Here is a 15,162-nt window from a genome sequence, read left to right as displayed (position 1 = left end):
CTTCCAGGGCACGGACTTCAGCAGCAGCAGGGTAAACAACGGCAAGGTTACATTTTACCCCGAGTTAATCTTGGTCCTCCACGCTCACTGTTTGCTGTAGCCGCCTCTCGTTCCTCACGCTCAGCCTAGGGGAGCCCAGCCATGGGGTTACTGGTTATCTTTCCTTCCTCCCCAAACCAATAAGTGAGAACTCCGAGCAGATACCTTCCAACCGCATGCTGGAGAAAACTCCTGAGGCCTGAGTTTTGTTCCTGAAGGAAGAAAGGAACCGTAACTGAAGCAGACAGACCCTGGGTGCCCTGCACAGGGTGCGGGGAGCGCCTGCAGCGTTTCTGCCAAAAGGAGCGCCTACAATTGTATCCAATCTTCTCACCAGGATCACGGCGGACTGGGGAGGACATCTCCGAGGCTCACAGCTACTAAGTTTTTAAAATACAGGCCATAAAGTCTATAAAACTGTTTAGAAAAAATTTATTTGAACATATGGAAGGAAAACTTAGAGACCCCAATAAAACAAGAGACGTTCCTTTCCCTACTGATGGGGGCCACGCTCACAGTTTCCCCCGACCCGTGGGGACCAAGTGCTGGGTGAGAGCTTGCCATGCCGGCGGTTCAGCCTTGCGCTCCCGGAGCCATGGGACTGCCTTGTGCTCCTGGCGGGACACAGCCCGTCCACAAGGAGGGAGGCCAGACACGTGGACTCGCACACGCTGCTCCTCCACCAGTGCTCCGACGGCACAGGCTCAGGGCGTGTGTCCGCAGTGACACCCCAGACCACAGGTTCACAGCCCTGGCAGCTTTTAAAGATGCCCGCATCGCTCCGCAGAGGGCTGGACGTTTCCTTACATCGATCCCATCTGGACTTTTACGAATGAGACGGGTAGGAGGTGCCTGGACGGCGACGTCGCAGAACTTCCGCACCGACCCGGTTCTGTGGTTCTGCAGCGAGGAGGGGCCGCCCTGCTGCCCCCCGAGCCCTCTCCTATGGATCGGTCGTCCTTTCCTGGGAAGGCTTCCTCCAACCAGGCATGGAAGGCACGGTGCCACTCAGCGGTTCGCGGGGGCCAGCCTAGCGGATGGGCCTGAACGGGAAGGTCATGCCTGAGATGAAGGTGTGCCCGGGGTGCGTGGGCAGGGCAGGGTGGGCGGCAGGGTGGGCCGGCACAGCCCCGTAGCCCAGCGGGGGTGTGTGGATGTGAGGGTAGAACCCGGGAGGGAGCGCCGCGTGCGGCGACTGCGGCACGGGGCCCGAGATCACCAGCTGGAGAAGGCTGCAAACACAAGGAGAAGGGTTAGGATGCCAACGGTGCCAATGGTGGCATCCGCCCAACCCGTGGCGCTATGGGTGGGGGGCAGGCTAGGCTGCCGTGGTGGTCCTTGCTCCTGTGCCGGAACAGACACCAAGTTTCCAGGGAGGCTGGAGGGTGGCTCATGGCTGGGTAGCAGGATGGGGGTGACCTGGAGGCAGCGGGATGTATTGACAGACTGGGGCCTGGAGAGACGAGGGGCCGTGGTGGGCAAAGCCGGGATCCTGCCGGCAGCGATGGGGAGGGAGGGAGGGGGCCTGTAGTCCACAGAAGCTCCGACACAGCCTTGGCATCTGTGGCTTGGGGACCATGCAGGTGTGCACTGGTGTCAGCCTCACCTGTCCACACCTTCGGGGGCTGTGACTGAGGAGCCACAGCAAACAGGACAGAGGGCCACGCTTCTGCAAGTCACTCCTAGTGACCGAGTCCTAACTGAACTCCAAGCAAAGCCACACAGAAGGTGGCTTTTCACATGACCCTGACGTCCGGAGTCCTCAGGAATGGCCCCGGCCTGGACCAGCCCTCACCCACTCAGGGCCCCCTCCTGCCCCACTCCCCTCCCCAAGCCCCTCCCACCCTGGCCTGCGCTCCACTCTCTGTGGTTCAGCACTTCAACAGCCTCTGCCTCCAGGAAGTCCTCCCTGCTCCTGAATTCAATGTCGCCTCCTATGCTGGTCCCTTCTGAGACCCCCTGAAGAGCTTCCTCTCATTAGTCTCATCCTATCTAATGCCACCCTCCCCTCTCAGCACGATCAGCAGAGCGTCCTAACTTTCTCTCCACCTCCAGCTTGTCCGGACTCAGCCTGAAATAACCAACTCCCCCGATTACACCCCTTCAGGACAGAGGGCCCCTCCCCAGCCCTGCCCTCCCCCGGGATCCCCTGGCCTCTGTGCTTTGCTCTCCCAGCCTCACCCAGGGCCGTGGCTCCGGCTGGGTCCTGTCTCTCGAGTGTGTACACTGTCCCTCCACATCACCAAACCCCGCCTGCCAGGTCCCGTTCTTGCCCACCACTTGCCCCTCAGCTTCCCGGTCCCACGAGGCCACACCTTCCCTGCATGCTGTCCTGCTTGGCCCAGCGAAAGCCCACCCCGACGGGCCACTTCACCCTTGGGTGACTGACTACGGTTGGCTGCTTCCTGGAGCTCTGAGATGAAGCGGGGGGCGGGCCTAGGTCTTTGGCAGAGTGACCCTCACTCTCTCCCACCCACCAAGTACAAAGTCTGGTACCCTGGGCCCCCAGGAGGGGCTCAGGCAGTAAACCCAGGTGTGAAGAAATCTGGTGCCTTTTAGTGGCTTGAAGCTCTTCTGACTCTCTTCGCTACGTTTTAATAACTACTACGGTTTAATAACTCTGGGTAAGAAATTCAAGGAAACTAAGCAAACAAATCAGTAAGTCTAAGGAGGGAATACACTGCGGAGGCAAAAGGTAGGTCACATGCTCGTTTGAACCTGCACACCCTGCCACAGAGAGAAGGGGTTTCAGGAAGTTTCTGGTCTAGTCCAGAAGACAATTAACACAAAAGGAACAATCAGAAATCAAAGAGGTAGTCCAAGCGACTGTGGGCCACTCTTTCCCCATGTCAGTGTCAGGCTGCCCCCGGGGGACTGGGGCCCAGGGCTGTACGTCGGAGCAGCAGCTACAGGCCCCTGGGGGGGGGGGGTCCCTCGGGGCTGTTAGAAGTTCCAGAGGATTCCCACGGGGACCCCTAGTTGTAACACTGAGATGATAAACGATTCATACCCTATCACATTTTAATGCCCTGAAAACATTAAACATTACATAAAAGCTGTGCACAAAGAAGGAAAAGGTTGCAAAGGGATTAGTGCGAGGAGGTGAAGAGGTGCCGCGTGCACTGGCGATGTCCTCAGACGCAGGAGACTTTCTTGGAGGGAAGAAAGGAAAAGAAGAAAGGGACGGAGGGAGGGAGACAAAGGAACAGTGTGGGCTCCCGAGGGCGAGGTGGCCTCTGGACAAGCTGTCCACCCTGCCGATGTCACTTCTCAAGGTGGACCGTTTTGTTGCTCCAGAAACCCCCGTTTAACCACCCAGATGCCTGCCTGGAGCTACCTGCCCCTTAGGGCCCGACGCCAAGCTCCCAGCCCTCTGGCCGCAGCTCCTCTCCTGTCAGCCCAGGAAGTAGCATCTGGCCCATCTTCTGGCCTCAAATTAAGCCTTTGCTCAGCCTGCCACACCTGCCCCACTCCCGGGCCCCGGCAGGGCTGGTGGGTCAGGCCCTGGGCGGCTGGGAGCACACACGGTGCCGAGGGGCCCAGTGGGCTTGCTCACCCTCTGTCCGCACTGCCTGCCAACGTCAGCCCTGGAGCCCCACTATCCACCTTAAAAACCAGTGCGACCCTCTGAAGAAAGAACTTGGCTGTTTTCATTCCTGTAAACCGTGCCCAGGTGCACACAGCAGGCAGCAGGGCAGTTCTGCCTTCAAGGATAAACATCTCCTCACACGGTGGCCACAATTACTGTTTTTAGTGGACACATAATGTTCCATCCTTCTGATGTATCACTACCAACTTACTAAGTATCCCCAAGCTATGGGATGGTTAGCTTGTTTCTGACTTTTTGCTACTAGGACTGCCTTTGCATGAAACATTTTTGTGCACATAGCTTTTTGCTTCTTAGCTTCAGTGAAATTAATTCGATTAAGAGAAACTCCTGTTACACAAATAACAGTAAAAGTTACAGTAGCTAACACTTCTTAGGTTATTTACATGTCAAGTACCATTCTAAGTGCTTTCTATGTTTTTACTCAATTAATCCTCACAAAACTCCTATGAGGGGAGCAGGGCGGGGGAGGCAGGGGGACCTGAGGCAGGTACTATTGTTTTCTTGATTTTATAGAGAAAACAGGGGTAGTGGGAACTTGCCCAAGGTCTTACAGATAGGAAGTAGTAGGGGTGGAATTCTCACCAGAAACTGTTAGGACCACACAGTTCCTGCTTTTCACCACTATTACCACTGCTTCCCCCCACATTAGGACAATAACGACCACTTACGGAGAGACTCCCGTGTGCTGTGGACAAACAACTTTGCAAACACCACCTCATTTACACCTCACTACAACCCTGGGAGGCAGGTGAATTACGGTCCCCATTTTACAAGGGGGGAAACCAAGGCAAAAGAGTCAGCCCCGGCGTCACAGCAAACCACAGACAGAACCACGCTCAGAACCCGGTCTGTGCCACCCGAGACCAAGGCGCTGGCCTAACCGACACAGTACTTCCGTGAGGGCTGTGCGATCAATGTCGCCACAGCACATGCCATCACCACGACCCACACGTGTGCTGGCTTAGTGAGCAGTAAAGGCCCCCGAGTTCGCTCCGGCTTCTCCCTTGACGCCCAGAACGACGGCCACTTTTCTTACCTCGTTGATGGACTCCCTGCTTGGGCCTCCTCTCCTGTGTTATGCTATCACATCCATTCCCCCACTTACTGTCAGGTTCTGGGGGGCCCCTTATTCTAGACGCTCTAGACCCTGCAAACCAGCTCTCCCCAAGAAGCCAGGACAAGGGGTCCGCCCTGCCTTGCACCCCACCACTCCCTCACCCACCCCCGCCCAGCTAGAAGTCTTGGGAGGATACTTACTTATTATGGGGCAGCCGGGAGCACAAGGTTCTCAGGTCATCTGAAATGAAGGAGACACAGAATTAAGGAACGGCCTGGAGATGACGAGGTGAGAGGTTTGCTGATGTTCAAGGATGCGAGCGAGACAGTAACAGTGCCTCATGCTCACCTTCCTAGCACCATTTAGAAGCGGGGCTCTCTTTTTCTTCCATTTTTGCTTTAACACACGCCCTCAACAGAAGACATCACTTAGGAAAGGGGGCAGCTCTACTGGTAATTTGTCAGATGGCTGGGAAAAGGCCCAGAGACAACAGATCAGACGCCCAAGGCTAACAGCGAGATAAGAGGGAAACCCATCTCCAGGGACGACTGCATGGGCCTCAGGCAACGTCTGTGAGCCAGCAGTCAAAGAGCAAACAGAAGTGTGTCATTAGCATCAGATCATTCTTCTGGGCGAGTTCAAGCACTGAAATGCAGAATTAAGGAGCCCTCTGAACAGGTGATGGGAATGGTTCCTGCACTTAAACAGGTGCATTTCATTGTACGTAAATTATGCTGCAATGCAAAAGAACTGCAGAAAAAGAAAAGATTCCCTAAGAGGAAGGAGATTAAGCCATTATTATCTGTGCTCTGGAGGCATCCCCAGGCCTGGGCAAAACAGCCAGGAGACACCCAGATGCCAGGGCCACAGGATTCTACCTGGGCACATCCTGCAACTTCCGCCCACCCACCCTGCGTTCACTGAGAGGAAAGAAGTCCTAAAAGCGGAAAACAGCCCTTGTCCAGGAGCCCCGATTTTCCTTCCGGCGGGTGGTGGTGACCCACCCCCGGGAGGCCTGGGCAGGCAGTCACCCACCTCTCGTGCACAGCAGGGCTCCAGAGGCCATGGCCACCTGCAGAGCCTGTGCCAGCCGGTCCAGGGAGAGCTCGATCTCCTGGGAGGCGTTGAGGGGGTTCAGTTCATCCGCCAATCTGTTGATCTCCTCCACCAGCGGGACCATGTGGTCAAACAGGATGAGCCCCAGGCGGCCGTACAGGTTCTTCTCAGTCAAGTGCACCTGGAGCATCATGAGGACCTGCAGGACGCTGAGGTGGAGCTTTGAGTACAAGAGGTGGGAATCTCTGTCCGTCCCCCCCGAGTCCTTGGTGACTTTGGCAGTGACGGGGCCATTGGCTAAGGGGGGCTTCTTCTTCCTTTTATAAGCCAGAGGGGCCTTCACACACCAGCGGATCAATCCAGTGAGCGGGGTGAGCTCTAAAAATCCTATTGGGAGATTGGCTGCGATTGGAGTATTTAAAAAAGTGATGAGAATCAACCTCGGGTCCTCAAAAATCCAGTTGACAATCATCTCAAGCAAGTCCAACGGTGGGATGAGATCGTCTGCAAAACAAAGTCAGAAGGGTCTTCAGCCCCACGGACAGGAGACAGGGACAGACAGACCTTCAAGCTCACAGTACTCATCACCCGACATCCGGACGACGTACCTCTGTCCTCACCTACCCTCTGTCTCCTTTCCTGGAACGTCCCCTCCGAGAGGGCTGGGCTCTCATCCGACTTAGGAAGGCCTGGCCATGGTTGGGCTCAACACATTAAACCAACAATTCCCTAGAACTCCATGATGCCTTGTGATCCTGTGATCAATTTAAATAGAAGTCCACTATCTATGTCCAGAACTACCGCCACCACACTTCATCCCTTCCCTTGTGAGTAGGTTTCATCCCTGTGTTTGGTGTCCCCTCAGTGGTACGATGACAGCTACGGGGGCCGTCAGGGAGCAGCTCAAAGTCCAGACAACGATCTGTCCGCTGCCAGGAGCCATCCCAGCCCCAAACCTGGAACCTCTAAGCAAGGCCTGGCCTCCTGTGAGTCCTGAGATCTAGTGCATTCTATGGCAAGACAGAGAACAGTAACTTTAAAGACAAAAGTTGATATTTATTCTGAGTTTATGACGTGCCAGGCACCGGGCTAAGTCCTACCACAGATGAACTCACTTAATCCTCAAACAAACCATCTATTATATAGAGGATGAGGAAACTGAGGCACAGAGATGTTAAATCATTTTCTCCAGACTCATTAAAACTACATGGTGGGCCCAGACCCGACCCCAGGTGGCCCAGCTCTTACCACTAGGCTACACCGCCCATCCTGGGGTCAGCGGACACTGCCGTTAGGCTGTGTGTGCGTGGGAGCGGGTCCCCAGCCTCCTGCCTCTGGGGCTGTGCACACCTCAGCTCATGAAGCTGGGGATGACGGAGCCCCTTCCGGGCTGCTGAGGTCCAGAGCCAAGCATGAGAAGAGAGACTGAGGGGCAGAGCGAGCCCCGTGTTGGTGTGAAGTCTCCAACTGCTCTTCCTCAGGAGACACCGGCCTTTCCCCTGGGACTATCTGCTGCTTGGGGGCTGACCCACGCCCTTCCCTTCTGCTACAAAATGACGGTGACAAGAGGGAGTTGTCGTCTATGACCTTTACTTGGCAAAATAAACAGTGGTGACCCTGTGTCCGGCCCCTTGACTCCCCGAAACGTTTCTGTCTGGGACACGCCAGTCTCAGGCCCGCTCCTCCAGCAACCCAGCCCCTCCCCCATCCCACACACGTCTAGCTGGGGCATCTCCGGAGCCTGAAGGTGGCATATGCACACATGCTGTGTACACGTGTGCTCGGTGAGTACACGTGAGCGTGTGTACTTGCGTGAATAATCTCCACAACCTTCGTATGCAGAGACCCAGGTTCCCTGTGACAATGGGGCAAGAGGGTGTTCTGTTCGGTTAGGTAAGCCCCTTCCGTTTCACAGCTTCGGAGGCACAGACGCCCGTCAGCCACAGTACCAAGAGCAGCGGCAAGCACCTGCTGCCAGCGGACTCAGGCCCACCCTCTGGGCCACCACCATGGAGCCAGGGATGTCCGTATCTCCAACCTCATCCAATTGTACATATAAATACATGGTTTTCTCTATGTCAATCCTACCTCGACAGAGTGGTTTAAAAAAAAGACTTGACATGTCAGACTGGCAAACTGGCTTAAGAGAAAAATACCACGTCTCATGTCCATCCGAGAACGTTAGTGGTATTTTCTGAACATTATTTCCTTCTCCATATGTTAATGAATCCATTCCCAATGTTAAGGCCAATTTCTGTCCTTGTCGCCCTGGAATAACCGATGACTTGAAAGAGCAACTACGATGCTGCAAATCCTTCCTATGGGAACACAAAAGGCCTAAACACCGTGCCTAGCTATCAAGAGCTCTTGAGAAGCCTCTTGGGAGAGCGCCAGGGAAGACTCCACCCCAGCAGCGGGGCGCCCACAAGCCCTGCCACCCATCCCAGCGAGCGGCACGCAGCGACGAAAGCCAAGTATGCAATTACACGCGGGTGTGATACGCACTTAAACGTTCACGGTAGGTCCGTGCGAACTTTCTCAAGAGAACTCAAAAGTCTAACGGCAAGGAAGAGAGTTACAAATAAAAGGAGAATCAAATACAATCAGGGTGCTGGCAGGAGACCAATGCTGGACTGAACAAAAGTGGAGAATGCTGCTAAGGCTTTCCAGCAGCTGGGTTAGCTATTAGACCAGGAGAAGAAAGAGGCTACCTGCCAGCCCTCTGAGCGGCCAGAGCTGAGGGCAGAGGAGGAACCTGAACTAGAACAGCGGGCTTCGGGTCTGCCTCTGCAGAGAAAGCTGTTCACGAGGGCGAGGCCTGTACCTTCCCCAGATGCAAAGCGAGGGCAGCAGCCCTAGCCAGGGGCCGCGAGGGCTGTGGGGGTCATTCAAGGACACAGATGTAGAAGGACTCAGTGTTTGTCAATCCATGTTCCTTGGAACCCACTCCTGGGGGAGGAAAGTGGGCAGCAGGGCCCAGTGGGTGGGGTCTGAGACCCCTGCCACAATTCAACCAGAGCTGGTCAACTTCTCTTGGTTTTCTTTATGGGGGCGTCCAGAGGGCTCTGCTGCTGGACAGGGACAACGGCCGTGGGCTTCTCCCAGCTGAAGTCAAATGCCATCTAATGGCCTCCCTGAGGCCCTCTCCTGGTACCTTGCTAAGGAAGTCTCAGAACATCACCCACAGGCCAACAGACACGCTTGCCTCCCGGCGCAAGAAGGACACATCACGGCCTGGGTAATATTGTTGCCACAAATGTTTAACTTGAACCTTTCATAAGGAAACAGACAAAACTAAATTGAGGGACATTTTGCAAAACAACAGGCCTGAGCTCTCAAAAAATGTCAATATCATAGAGATTTTTTTAAAGGCTGGGAACTGTTTTATTTTTGTTTTTAACATCTTTATTGGAGTATAATTGCTTTACAATGGTGTGTTAGTTGCTGCTGTATAACAAAGTGAATCAGCTATATGTATACATATATCCACATATCCCCTCCATCTTGAGTCTCCCTCCCACCCTCCCTAGCCCACCCCTCTAGGTGGACACAAAGCACTGAGCTGATCTCCCTGTGCTATGCGGCTGCTTCCCACTAGCTATCTGTTTTACATTTGGTAGTGCATATACGTCCATGCCACTCTCTCACTTCGTCCCAGCTTCCCCTTCCCCCTCCCCATGTCCTCAATTCCATTCTCTATGTCTGTGTGGGAACTATTTTAAAAGGACCAAAGTGACGTAACAACCATGTATGAGCCTTGACTGGATCCCGAATTCTCCTGGTCCCTCAAAAGGGGGGAAAAAGGCTATAAAAGACATTATTGAGACGATCAAGGAAATCTGAACAACGGCTAAATATATGCGATAAAAGTATTCTGTCAGTATTTAATTTCTTACATGTGATAATGGTATCATGTTTGTGTAAGGGAATGTTCTTGTTCTTAGATACACATTTAAGTACTTGGTACCTGACACTGGCAACAAGCTCAAGGGTTCAGGAAAAAAATACTTGTGAGTGTGTATGTGGAGAGAAGGGGAAAGAAAGAGAGAGCAAAAGGAAAAGAGAAAAAAAAGAATATATGGCAAATGTTAATAACTGGTGAACCTCGGTAAGAGATACACAAACCTTTGTTGTAACATTCTTGCAGCTTTCCTGAAGTTTTGCAATTTTTCAAAATAAAAAGTCGGGAATAAAAAAGCAAGGCATGGGGACTTGCCCGGTGGCCCACTGGTTAGGATGCTGTGCTTCCAATGCAGGGACCACAGGTTCAGTCCCTGCTTGGGGAACTAAGACCACACATGCTGAGTGGTGTGTTCGACAAAAAAAAAACAAAAACAAAAAAACAAAAAAAAACCAGGTCATGTCTGGGGAGAAGGCCACATCTGTCCCAGACACCAGACCCTTCCTTATTAGCTGTCTGCCACCCGGACCATTCTGAGTCAGGCAAATGGGACTCACTAAGGAAAGTTCCCTGTTAGCAAATTCCAGAGGTGCAGGTGGCCCATCCCTTTAGCTTTCAGCCTGAAATAAAATACACATTTCAGAGAGAGAGGAAAAAAAAAAAAAGGCCATCCGCTGGCTGGGTGTTCAGTGCAAATACAACTAGCAATCGGCCGAAGCCTCCTTAAGGGTAACAATCTGCTTAAAGTTTACCTGACGACAGGTCATACAGCGCAGTGACTGAGGTTATGAACTGGCAGCAGAAGCGAGGGCTGGCACTGAATATCTGCTTCAGCGTCTGAACGGATCCCGGCACCAGACAGCAGTAGTCATCCACGAGGGCCCTGGCTAACCGCACACAGTAGACCACAGGCGTCCGCTGGAAAGAAGCCACAGTCCACGTAACTACAGGTGTCGTGAGCCAGGAGACTAGCAACTATGTACACGTGGTGAAGATCAGAACTGGCAGAACCCCTTCCAAGAGGGGAAGAAGACGTTAACAGCTTACTTTGAAGCAGAGATTGGCAAATGAAAGCCCACAGACCAAATCCACCCTGCCACCTCTTTCTGTAAATAGTTTTATTTAAACACAGCCCTGCTCATGTGTTTGCTATTGTCTCAGGCTGCTCCTGCACTACAAGGGCACAGCTGAGTAGGGGTGACAGAGGTCATATGACCCGAGGGACTTCCCTGGTGGTCCAGTGGCTAAGACTCCACGCTCCCAATACAGGGGGCCCGGGTTCGATCCCTGGTCAGGGAACCAGATCCTGCATGCCGCAACTAAAGATCCCGCACGTGGCAACAAAGATCCCGCATGCAGCAACTAAGACCCGGAGCAGCCAAATATTTTTTTTAAAAAAGAGAGAGATTATATGACCCGAAAAGCCTAAAATGTTTACTATCTTGCCCTTTACATGAAAGGCCTGCCGACCTTTGAAGTTTACTTCAGAAAACATCATTCCTGACTTCAAGTGAGGAAACGACAAGTTTTGTAACCCTACAGGTGAGACTCCAAAGGTAAAAATTACCAGTTGGTACCACTTTGATGTGACTTAGGAGAGTCTGTGAACTATCACATGATTTAGAGCAGTACTTTCTCAAATTTTCCTACAGTCCTTTCCTATTACGGATTCCGTTAATATGTTTGAACCCTACATCACCACCCTCCCGTCTTTTTCCTTCCCACTCAGATGCCCATCTGTAGCCACATTTAACCATTGTTCAAGATGCTACAGTTTCAGGGCTACAACACAGCCTGCAGGGCAAACTGCAAGGAGGCATCAGGCCAGATTGTTCATTCACGCACCAAACCAGCCATCTCCACCCTTTTCTCTGGAGGAAGCTGCAGCCCTACACCCCAGTGTGGCAAACCCTGACCCAAGCCACAAGACCCTTTCCTGTTGTTAACATCTGCTTTCACTTTGCCAAAATGCCAGCGCAACAGCACCATGAGAGATAAATGGAAAATTATATGATGAATTTCAAGATGCTAAACTTGACTTCATCAGGTTGTCAAGGGATAGAGGTAATCTTGACATTAAATACAACACACAAGGTTTATTCAGGTGTCCCAGAAATCAGAATGGTGGCCATTAAGGTACAGATTCCCTTGAGATTTACCTGTGTATTACAAAGAACACAATATATTTTTACTAGCCAAATTTTAAAGATAAATAAGATCACAGGAAAAACTTTTAAATAAATTGAAAAAAACCCAAATGATGTCAAGTCCTTGGGAATGAAGCAGGTTTGAAAAACTGAATGTAGTAAATTTTGCTAGCTTAGCTGAGGATGTTAATCAAAAATTTGAGTTAATAATTACTCTAAGTGGATTATGAATTTTTCAACAACTCTGAGTAACGAAAAAGCAAAACAGAATAGATCTTCCAAAAAACTATCTAACACGAAGTCTACTATGAAAACACTTTTTTTTTTTTTTAGATATTTAAAAACACTATAGAAGGCTCCTATGTCCATATCCATTAGAAGAGCCATCAGCTTTGAAATGGCACCCCGGAACAACTCCCATGTTTACTGATCTAACTGTATAAAAAACAAGCAAACATTGCCACAGTTTGACACAGTGACCTTAAAAAAAAAAAGAATCCAATCTTTGAGACTGCATGCATAGCTGTTTTCAAAATCCTACCTTATTGTTTTCAACTAAGAAAAATTAATTTTCACTTATTCTGAAGATGGAGCCTTCATTTACCGTTACAAACTACTGTTTTCTCAAGAATGGTGATCACCTGTATATACAGGTGTGGGGTATCAGCATACAGGGCAGGAACATCAAGGAGATAACATATGGAAAAGACCTCTCTAGAAATCCAATTAAATTAAACTTCCTGACACGAAACACCTCTTCAGAGACTCTCAGAGATGCTATCTCTAGAGACGTACCTGGAGCCAGGAGGCTGCACACTCCAACACTGGGATTCGACACACAGCCACTGCCATGGAGACCAGCTTTCCCAACAAGCTCATTCGGCTGTCATCGGCTTTGTTCCCTTGGGGGCTGAAAAGGGATGAGAAAATAATCTGCCGGACAGAGTCCTTGGTTTGCTCCTGGAAATAACTGCACATGATTTCAAGAAGTTGGAGCTCCTGAAGTGAATTCAATCTCTGTAAAACAAATCCAGGAGAAGCGATGAGAAATTCGGCCTATTAATTTCATACAGTGAGAAAACAGAAAACACTGGTTTCACCAGGGAACTTTTCACCTCCCTAAAGCCCGGGTTCCACGGAGAACTCTCTACTGTTAATCTCGAGAAATACCATTCTACGTCATTATGCATCACCCTAGGGGGCTCAGGATGACCTACAGCGGTTTGAGATTCTCGGTAACAGGGCTTTAAAGTCTCTTCCTTTAACACCATTGAGACATGGTTGTCACAAGCCCCGCAAAACGGGCATTTTGGCTGCTGCTGAAGGAGCAAGGCCAAGGGTGAGGACGGAGCCCCCGATCCGAAGAGCGTTTGTGGTCTGGCCGACGCTTGTCACCGAGAAGGAAAAAGGAGCCGGAGTTTACTTATCGGGGACGCGGCAGCCGGACCCGGCGCACCTTGGGCTGCGCGCCGCGCTCCTTGGGCACCTGGAACACGAACTCCTCGAGCAGCTCCACAGGGCCCTTGTCCACGATGGGCAGCGGCGCGCTCTGCAGCTGGCTGCTGAAGTATATGTCCAGGTGGTACAGCACCTCCTTGGCGGCGCTGAGCGCGTCGCGGCGCAGGAGCGAGTGGCGGATGTCGCTCATGGTGCCACCTCTGCGGCCGGGGCGCCGGGAGCGCGGCGGGACTTCCGCCCCGGGCCCCGCGGACGCGCCCGCCGCTGCCGAGACAAAGAGGCCGCGAGTCGGCCTCCGCCCGCCGACCCTGGGCCTGGGCCGTGGCGCCCGCCCGCTCCCCGCTCCCCGTTCGGGCCCGCTCAGGGGGCCACCGCCGCCGCCGGCGGCCAGCGGGCGCCCCGGGTGTGCGACTCCGGCGCCACCAAGAGCCCTGGGAACCCGATGCCGCGGAGTCGAAAGGCGGCAGATGCCGACCGCGGCAACGGCGGCCCGCAAGGGCCAAGCGCAGGCGGTGGCGAGGGCCCGCCCCCTGAGGGCGCCCCCTGGCGGCTCGGCCCGCGGGCGCGGAAGGGCCCCGCCCCTGAACCCCGCCCCTGGGCCCCGCGACCGCCGAGCGGGTCCCGAGCTGCCGAGCTGGGGGCCACATCCACCAGAGAACGCAATCTAGGTCTTGTGCGCGCCCCCCAGCCCCGCAAGGCCCCGCCCGGAGCTCCCCTTGCTTTCTCTGCGCGGCGTTCAAAGCCTACACATGTGATTTCATGGAGCTTTTCCAAGGATGGGGTGGTGGTGCAGGGCCGTGGCTCAGGCCCCAGCCGTTCATCTTTAACGCTATATCTAGTCTGAACTCGGGGCTGCGACGACAAATGATGCCTGCCTGCCTGCGAGTCCCTATTCCCCAGCCCCCTCCAGATGGGCCCCGCCTAGCCTGGGAGGGCCATAGGAATGTCTCCTGCGCCTGACCACTACGACCTCAAAACCCTCAGCACTTTCTGTGAATCTCTTTTCCTGCATTCATCTCTCTGCAATGAATGAACAGCGGGGCTAGCCTGGGATTTTAAAAACAGCAGAAATGACTTGAATGTGGCCACAAGAGGCCAGTGGAGGGCAGGCCAGAGGCCACAGGAATGAGCCTTCTGTAAAAGGTCCATTCTGGCCTGAGGGTGGGCCTAGGAGAGGATGCTGGGTGTGGTCAAGGAGATGAAAAAAGCCAAGGCCTTTCCCAGGGAAAGATGGAAAGGACATTAAAGAGGGTGCAGCTGAGACAACTTCAAGTCACAGAGACCCTCCTGCATATCAGGGGTCACAGCCATAAGGCCCCTCCTGTCCAGGAGCCCAGTGGGAGACCAAGGTCAACTGGAACCTCTGGGAATTCACCTTTGAGCCCCTTGGCACCAGGACTTTAGAGATGCTCCACTCCCGCCGTCTGAATGAACAGAGGATGAGCAAGGGGTATTTCTGCCCCAGGGTTTATTAGCATGGCACCTGGCAAAGCTTAGGCACTCAGTAAACACTAGTTTTCCCTTCCCTTCCTTAGCTACTGAGAGCCAATTCATAAACACAGTGGAAACCGGGAAAAAAGAAATAAACCAATGCTTAGAAAGTAAGTATCCAGGACTTTCCTGGTGGTGCAGTGGTTAAGAATCCGCCTGCCAGTGCAGGGGACACGGGTTCGAGCCCTGGTCTGGGAAGATCCCACATGCCGCGGAGCAACTAAGCCCGTGTGCCACAAGTACTGAGCCTGCGCTCTAGAGCCCATGAGCTACAACTACTGAAGCCCGCGCGCCTAGAGCCCGTGCTCCGCAATAAGAGAAGCCACCGCTCGACACAACTAGAGAAAGCCCACGTGCAGTAACGAAGACCCAACGCAACCAAATAAATAAATAAAAATTTTTT

General features: G+C 53.0%; 1 protein-coding gene across 4 annotated transcripts; it reads right to left on the bottom strand.

Moving 5' to 3' along the window:
* Positions 1-455: 455 nt before the first annotated feature.
* Positions 456-13,749, bottom strand: INTS15 (integrator complex subunit 15). 4 transcript variants are annotated; one of them, XM_060032456.1, is made up of 6 exons: positions 13,267-13,749; positions 12,606-12,827; positions 10,416-10,581; positions 5,742-6,266; positions 4,907-4,946; positions 456-1,271 (listed from the first exon to the last, which is right to left on the bottom strand). In XM_060032456.1, the coding sequence occupies exons 1-6, from the start codon at positions 13,456-13,458 to the stop codon at positions 1,070-1,072; spliced, it is 1,347 nt and encodes a 448-aa protein (XP_059888439.1). In that variant the 5' UTR covers positions 13,459-13,749; the 3' UTR covers positions 456-1,069. The 4 variants fall into 4 exon arrangements, with proteins under 4 accessions (XP_059888439.1, XP_059888442.1, XP_059888441.1 ...); XM_060032459.1 differs by having other exon boundaries at positions 456-1,082; XM_060032458.1 differs by lacking the exon at positions 13,267-13,749 and adding an exon at positions 13,028-13,212.
* Positions 13,750-15,162: the final 1,413 nt, after the last annotated feature.

This window comes from Delphinus delphis, chromosome 15 (assembly GCF_949987515.2).
Source record: "Delphinus delphis chromosome 15, mDelDel1.2, whole genome shotgun sequence".
Classification (NCBI taxonomy): Eukaryota; Metazoa; Chordata; class Mammalia; order Artiodactyla; family Delphinidae; genus Delphinus; species Delphinus delphis.
The sequence above is the reverse complement of the archived record's forward strand: the minus strand, read 5'-3'. Positions and strand labels throughout refer to the sequence as shown.

Coding starts and splice junctions, on each gene's coding strand:
- INTS15 (XM_060032456.1), bottom strand. CDS start 13,458: ATGAGCGACATCCGCCACTCGCTCCTGCGCCGCGACGCGCTCAGCGCC. Junction 6,267..10,415: donor GCTGTATGACCTGTCGTCAG/GTAAACTTTAAG, acceptor TTTGTTTTGCAG/ACGATCTCATCCCACCGTTG. Junction 1,272..4,906: donor TCCCGGCTGCCCCATAATAA/GTAAGTATCCTC, acceptor TTGTGTTTGCAG/CCTTCTCCAGCTGGTGATCT.